Raw genomic sequence first — 7,855 nt, forward strand, 5'->3', positions numbered from 1 at the left:
GCAACCTTCCTACCAGCTCTGGAAGACAGCAGGGAGCAGCAGGCGCCCCACCTCGTTTTCCACCCAAAGATATCAAGCAAGCAGAGACCAAGACAGGCGGCGCTTTCTTAGGGCTGCTGCAGGCAACACCATCCCTGGTAAAAGCCTCTCCCTTCCCAGCAAGGCACTAAAAGTTACCAAGGGGAAGAACCTGGGCTTCAGAAGAGCAAGGCGTTCTCCACCTACCCAGCAAGGGGACGTACTCCGACCTCTTCTTGGTAAGACCCACGCCAAAGATGCTAGAAGCAGGGGAAAAGACAACACAAGTCAATGAGATGGTGAGAAGCCAGGGGACCTAGAGAAGCAGCCTGGCGTGGTAGGGAAGGAGGTGCTCCTCGGGTACCGGCTTTTCTCTGGAGCAGGCTGTTATCCCCTGCACGCTTTCCCAGCCAAAGTTCAAGCTGACACGCTACGACAGCTTCAAGCGTAAAGAAGCCCAGCGGCCACGGTGGGACAGAAGAACATATCAAGAGTCCATCCCCAGAGGCCAAACCCAGAGAAACAGGAGAAGACACGTGAAAGAAGCCAGGGCGTGCTGTTGGCTGGGAGACAGCTTTACCATTTTGGCCAAGAACACCAAGCGTCTTTGAAAGGGGGACTTGTGTCCCTGAAGGGCTTGGGACGCCAAGCACCTGGCACCTTTGGCTCAAGTCTTCCCGCAGTCTCAAAGAGACGGCAGTGGTAACCTTCAAACCGTCCTCTAAAGGGAAGGTGAAATCCTGGCCCAGAAGAGCTGAGATTTCTGCAGGAAGACCTGAGGAAGAGTGTCCCGATGGTCCACGTTTCCCCATGGGGACTAGACTGGCCCAAAGCTTCCTGCTCGGAGCAGCTGGGACAGAAAACTCCTTGGGTCAGCATTCCCAGGGCACGTGGTGGAGCAAGCACAGCCCGGAAAGCACAGCCCAAAGCCCTTTAGACCCAGCCCACAAGGCCAGGTTGTGTCTACCAAGACAGACAAACCTTCCCCATCCCTGTGGTTTCACTCCTGCTCTCTCAGCAGCTGGAGACAGCAGGGGAGAGGGGCAAAAAGCCTGCCACGCCAGGGCTTCCGACCGTCTCAGAGGACACTCACCTCTCCTCGGTGACCCCCACGTATTGATAGACAGGGCCAGGCTGGCTGAGGCCTTTCATCTCTCTCTCAGGCAGCTCCTTGAAGTAGGAAGCGGGCAGCCGGGAGGCGGCGTAGGTCACTGCATCACAGGACACCAGCCCAGGGTAGTGCACCATCATCCGGGCAGCCAAGTTCACCTTCTGGCCAAGGACTGCCAGAGGGAGAGCACGCGTTAGAGAGAGAGAGCATGCGTCGGTGTGGCCCGTGCCGCCAGCCCCGCGGCACCCTTCCAGGCCAATACCTGTGTATTCGTGTCTCAGCGGGTGGCCAGTGACTCCGCAGAACATCGTCCCTCTGGTAACTGCCACAGACATTGTCCTGGCACACAGAGAAACAGCAGGGCTTGAGCAGCGCCCCAGGCGCAGTCCTGCCCGCCTGGCTTCATCCCTTCCCACACCTCCCCTCGGTGCCAGCCTGGGCCACCGGCTGTGCTGCCCTGCCAGCGTGGGTCTCGGGGACGTGGAGAGCTCAGGGGTGCAACATCTGCAGGTTGCAAGGGACAAGGGGCAGGGGCAGAGCACGGGCAGGGCCACAGCCCTCTTGTGAGCAAAGAGAGAGGGAAGAAGGCGCCCGCCATGTCACCGCCTGGCGATGACAGCCACTTGGGATCAGGTGGCTGGGCCCCATCCCCGTTCATGGGGCAGTGGCCCAGAAGGGCCTGCCTCTGGCCGCAGCAGCCTCTGGCCCTCACGAGGGCTCTTTCCAGCACGGTGGCCAGCAGAGTGTGCTTGGAGGGACTCCGTCTGGCTGCCGTGGGCTGAGCCCAGGGGTTGCCTGCACCTCTCAGGGCACTGCCTCCTTCCTGCCAGGGACAAGGGAGAGCAAGCTAGAAGGCACATCTCTTTCTGGGAAGCCCCCTTGCGCCGTCCCAGGCAGCATGCACCCCGCCGACCCCCGCCACACACTCACTCTGTTTCCTTGAGCATGGTGGAGCACGAGTTGAAGATCTCCAGAGCACTCTGCAGGGCGTGAAGGCTCTCGCAGGGCAGCTTGTTTCCAGGGAGTCCCAGCACGCAGAGGAACGTGCAGCCCTGCCCAGGACAGATGTGGAACATGTTGCTACAGCGCCTAAGAGGGAGTCTCTCCCTCGCGCTCACTGCCCACCCTCTGGCGCTGGGGGAGGCCACCGTTCCCCCCCACTCACTTTATCACACAGGAGGACTTTGTTGATGTGGCCCTTGTGAGGAGAGAGGATTTCTAGCATCACCCTGCTGGCCTCCTTGAGGACGGTGCTGAGATGCTCCGAGCTGGTACCTGCAGCAAGCTGCAGCTGGACAAAGATGCAGGTGACTGGCCGTAGCTCAGAGAGGAGATCCATGGGCAGTCCTGCATCGAGCTGGAAGACAAGAGCACGACGGCTTCACCAGCCTGCTCTCCCGGGCTCTTACTGCCCACACCAGTACCGAGGGAGAGCAGGCGTGCTGGCGATAGCGGGTAATAGCAGAGGAAGGGATAAATCCTCCTCTCAGTGCAAAAGGGCGGGCAGGCCGCCCAGCCTGCGGCAGGCAGACGCCGAGTCATAACACAAATGACAAAGGAGAGAAGGCTGCTCCGCTAACACGCCATCTGGGGACCGGTACGGACATGAGGGGAGACCCTCAGGGATGCTCCAGGGACTTCAGGGGAATCTCCCCTTTATCCCACCATCGTGTCCGCGGCACACCCAGAACCATAGCCACGGAAAAGACAGAGGGACAGGAGTCCTCCTCCTGCCACCCATGTCTCTCTGAGGACAACGCAGACAATGGTGCAGCACCGGTGCCCCCGGGCTCAGTTTCCCTGCGTTGTCATCGCAGGGCGCATTTTCTTTGATTGGTCTGTTCCCATAAGAGCTCCATCTCTGCAAGGCACCACTTCTTCTGCCCTCCGAAAATGCAGCCCCCAGCAGCGGCGGCCTTGCCGTACCTTCCCGAGAGCAGCGACTGGTATGTACTTCCTAAGCACATCCTTGGCGTTCAGGTCACTGGGCAAGAGAAGAGCAGGCCTCATGGCACCTGAGGAGAGAAAAGGCAGGTGGTCGCTGGGTGGACGGGACTACGAGCCGTTGCAAAGCAGGGCCTGGCCCTGGAACCGGGGGAGAAAGAGTCTTCTGCGCTTGCTCATGTTGCCACCTCCAGATGCTGAGGGCAGAGCTCTCCCCTGGAAGGAGGAGGCGGCAGCAGCCACCGCCCTGGGAGGCCCAACAGCCTGAGTGCTAACGGACAGAGGGAAGAGGGAGGAGGTGGTTCCTCTCTGGCCCCTGAAGCAGCAAAGCCCCACCTTTCGGGACAATCACAGAGCAAGGGGAAGTGGGCACTCACCTTCCCTTTTTGAGCGGTGTCTCACTGGGTCTTGTACGAGCTTGCGTAAGGCGTCTTGGCATTCGGACCAAGGCATCGGATCCATGCCCATCACCTGAAGACACACAGAATGAAAGCACTGCCACTGGCCTCCCCAGGACTCCCAGGGGACAGAGCCTGCCCTCCACCGTCACTGCCCAGAGAAGGGGAGAAGTAGCCCACCTGGCTGGATGGGACAGCAGTGCTTCCTCAGAAGCACCGGAGCTGGACAGCCATTCTCCAAGCATGCCCATCTCCAAGCAACCACAGCTCCATGGCCCACAGAGGACATTGCTGCTGGGGCTCAAACCCTCCCAGCGCCTCCTGACCCCTCAAAGCAAGAAAGCCCAGCCCACGGTTACCCTTGAGATGGAAGGACAAGACCTTCCCCTGCCTGCCCGCTTTCCCACCTACAACTCTCTCCACATTCATCTCCTCAGCCTTCCGACACCTCCCTCCTTCATGGCCAGGCCCAGGCCCTCAGAATGGCTCTCGAGGCCGTCCCATCCACCTGCCTGCACAGCTCTTGTGCCTGCGAGATGCTTGGTCCTCAGCCGGTGCTGCTCACAGAGCTCCCAGCAGGTGGCTGAGAGGACAACTTCACCTGCACCCGCAACCTCTTCGGCGTCACGAACTTCAGCCAGGCACGGGCCAAAAATGCAGAAGTGTTGCCAGCTCTCATCTCCGAAAACCGGGAGGCTCATGGTCCCTGCAGAGATCCCTGGGGAGAAGGAGAAGCAGAACTGACACAGGAACATTTGGAACTCCACAGCCCCCAGCATCTCGGCTGCTCAGAAGCTCCTCTGAAGCCCAGCGGGGAGACGGGCATTACGGAGGGGTAGAGCATCCTCCCTCCTCCTGGGGGAGACGCTGACACGAGTCCCTAAAACAGGCGTCTAGAAATAGACGAACCGAGTTGACATTGAGAATGTGTTGAGTGCGCCAGGCGTCATCCCCAGCTGCCTGCCCCAGAAGCCCAGCAAACCAGAAGCACCCTGTGGCATGGCAGAGTGCCACACAGCTGCGTCTGGCACAGCGCCCGTACCTATCTTCAGTTGGATCTTCTGCCCCACATCTGTGTCACGCCTTCCGTACTTCTTCTGGATCTGCTGGCTACAGTGCAGCACCAGGCTGATGGTCCTGGCCACCTCCTGGGGTGGTGTTCTCCACAGCACCAGCACAGCATCTCCTGGGGAAAGGGAGGGAAAGTAAAGGCTCTGCCGAGACCTGACTCTCCCCGACCTACGGTCTGGTTCTGCAGAGACAGCAGAAACCAGCTGCTGTGCAGAGGAAGATGGGCTTGTGGGAGGCCATCGTCCTGGAGGACCATGTCCTGGGCACCGGGACACCTCTCCTATCCCGGGCCAGCCACAGCAGCAGACGGCTGGCAGCGGTGACACCCCCTGTCCCGAGCGCTCCTCCGCAGTTGCAGCACTGGAGAGAGGGCACTGCTGGAGGGGTGCGTGCGTGGCCAAAGAGCTGGCTCAAGGCGCTGCACAGAGCCTCTTGAGAAGGAGCGCAGAGCAAACGGCCGCCACAGGAGTTAAATGCTACAGCTCAGTGCCCGAGGTCATCGTCGTCCCAAGAACCTACCAGCAAACTTCAAGATGTCTCCTCCAAAAATCAGGAACTCTGTGGACAGAGGGAAGAAAAGGCAGAGTCATGTGGACACCTTCTTCCAGAAGCCACCGAGCAAGGCCCTCTGCCTGAGGGGAGCACCGGGGCAAGGGTGCACTGTGGGGCACAGCTCAGGAAAGCACCGCTCCGGCCTCTCTCCCAGGCTCATGGTGGTCACAGCCCTTGTACCCGCACAGCAGGCAGGGAGGCAGGGCCTCCAGATGCCACCAGACCTCAGAAAGGTGAAGGCTGGAAGGTACCTCTGGGGTCCATCTGGTCCAACCCCGCTGCTCAAGCCCGGCTGCACAGAGCCAGCTGACCAGGACGGTGGCTGATGGTTTCAGAATAGCTCTAAGGAGGGAGACTTCACAAGCTCCCTGGGCAACCTCTGCCAGTGCTAAGTCACCCTCACAGTCGAAAAGTGTTTCCTGATGCACAGAGGGAACCTCCTGTTCCACTCTGGGCACCACTGGGGAGAACCTGGCTCTGTCCTCTTTGCACCCTCTCTTCAGGTTGTAGGCACGTTTCTAAGGTCCCCCCCGCAAGCCTTCTCTTCTCCAGGCAAACCAGGCCCAGCTCTCTCAGACTTTCCTCATAGCACAGACGCTCCAGACCCTGGAGCACTTGCTGGATGCCCTCAGCCTGCTCTGGGCCCTGACGCAGCACTGAGACGGCTGTTCACGCCAGAGGCACTGAGGTGGCTGCTGAGAAAGTGGGTGCCTCCTCGGCCGCAGCGGGGAGCAGAAAGGACCCGTGCTGGTGCTGACCCGCCAGCAGACCCTGGCTGCGCTCACTGTTCCTCACAGAAAGCCCCAGCCCTTCCAAGGAGGCAGGACCAGGCTGCCTCCACCCTGCACCATCACGGCCCGATGCCACACAGTCCTGCAGCACGGCTCCTACCCTCCAAAATGTCGCACAGGTACTCATTGAGCGTTTGCGCCAGCTCATCAGTGCCTCTGTCCACGCCGCTCCTCTGCACGAATTTCTCGGTCAACGCAGTGAAACCTGGAACAGGGACATCCAGAAATCAGGAAATGCCCATGTGGGCCAAAAGACCTGGCAGCTGTTTCCACGATGCCCGGCCCGAGAGCCTGTAGGGGACACCTTCCCGTGCCAGCTCCGCACTGGTGGCAGCCATGATGGACCGCCCAAGGTCACCCATCCCGCTCTCTGTGGGCGTCCCAACAGAAGACCTCAGCAGTGACAAGATGACCACTCTGTCTGAGGGGCTCCAAAGGGCCTGCTGTGTCCCCACATGGCTCATGTCCGTGGCTGCTCCTCCCTGCTCCCCCCACCTGAGATATCCGCAAAGAGCAGCACTCCGTGGACACTCTGAGCGGTGTCGTTGCTCCTGAGGGAGCTATCAGCAAGGAGCGAGGGGAGGAAAGCGACTGCTTTCTGCAGGTCCCCGTAGTGACGATTCCTCTCCCAGGCAGAAGCCATCGTCAGCGCCCTGCGGCACACGGGGTACCTCAGGAGAAGACGGCCGTGCCCAGCCGGGAGGAGGACGAGGACCTCACTGCACAGTGCAAGCTGCACACTGGGCCCGGGGCCTCTGTGCGGGGCGACTAGCCCTCCGCCTTCCCGGGGTGGTCACAGTCACCAGGCGGCGGCCTCCTCTGCAGGTCATCGCTTGCCCGGCAACTCACCTCACGCATCACAATCGGCTCGCAGTGACATCTTCCGTCTGTCACCGCCATTACCCGGTGTCCTGCTGTGAGCGACACAGCACTAACTTCTCTTGTAATGCTGGGGAAAACTGCACTTCTAGAACTCTCTTGTCTGAATTTGGGAAAATATGTACTTCATAGCCAGCTAGCCTATGGGGGATTAGCGGTCTCGGTGCTTTTAAGCCTTCCCAGGTGTAGAAATGAGGACTTGAGGCACTTGACCCAGGCTGGCCCACAGCATTATTTCATACCACGAAATAATTTCATACCATGAAATAATTTCATCCTTAGAGAGAGAGCTTTTTATTTTCGTCTCCTTCTAGATACAGAAATTAATATTATTTTTCAATAGCTATCAAAAGAAGAGCTTGTTCTCTATTTCAGTGCCTCACACCCAGAGTTACAGGTTTGAACGTTTTTTAAACACTGCGACCCCCGCCCAACTTCCAGACATTTTGGGGCTGTGACCCACCTCTTTTGGGGGGAACTCAGCATAACCCGCACTTCCCCCCTCGCCTGCTCCTCCGCCATGTGGGCCGGGGGACGGAGAGACAGGGAGAGACGAGGTGGGCGGAGGGGGAATGGTGGGGGTGGCAGAGCCGGCAGTACCTGGCCATCCCGGCCACCGCCGTCTCGCCCCAGCAGGCCTTTGCCACCGGCCAGAGCGGCCTGGAGCATCTGCGAGCCGTCCTGGCGCCGGAGAACATGGGCCACATTCTCTCGGCACTCGCTTTCCCACCCCGCCTCCAGAGCCAAACTGCTCAAAACTCATCCCTTTCTATGGAATTTAAAAAATCACTCAGTGCTGCAACATCCCACTTCTTTTTCTTTGTTGAAAAGGAAACAGCCTCCAGGTGTTCTGCTGAAAAACTCCCAGTCCTCCCAGCTGGCAGGGCTGCCGCTGACTCCAGCCTTAGTGGGAGGCCCGTCTTGGTTTCTGGAAGGCAGCCGGTTTCCCTTTGGAATCGTTAAGGGCTAGATAAAAACGTTCCTTTGAGGTTTATTTTGAAAAATACAAGCCTTGAGAAGCCCAAGGAGAACGTTCCCACACGCCTTCTGCTTTGGGGACAGGAGTTTATCGAGGCCCAGACCTGAGGATT

The 7,855-nt window shown here is 59.4% G+C and overlaps 1 protein-coding gene across 1 annotated transcript; it reads right to left on the reverse strand.

Moving 5' to 3' along the window:
• Positions 1-226: 226 nt before the first annotated feature.
• Positions 227-7,471, reverse strand: LOC128917658 (adenylate cyclase type 10-like; the record flags this gene model as incomplete). The annotated part of the gene is made up of 13 exons (XM_054221006.1): positions 7,453-7,471; positions 6,381-6,518; positions 5,986-6,090; positions 5,069-5,100; positions 4,514-4,553; positions 3,984-4,189; positions 3,451-3,544; positions 3,056-3,144; positions 2,295-2,486; positions 2,060-2,181; positions 1,392-1,468; positions 1,112-1,301; positions 227-278 (listed from the first exon to the last, which is right to left on the reverse strand). Coding segments are annotated over exons 1-13 (1,356 nt in total), but the record flags the coding sequence as incomplete, so codon positions are not given.
• Between the last annotated feature and the right edge of the window lie 384 nt (positions 7,472-7,855).

Source organism: Rissa tridactyla, chromosome 14, assembly GCF_028500815.1.
Source record: "Rissa tridactyla isolate bRisTri1 chromosome 14, bRisTri1.patW.cur.20221130, whole genome shotgun sequence".
NCBI classification, from domain to species: domain Eukaryota; kingdom Metazoa; phylum Chordata; class Aves; order Charadriiformes; family Laridae; genus Rissa; species Rissa tridactyla.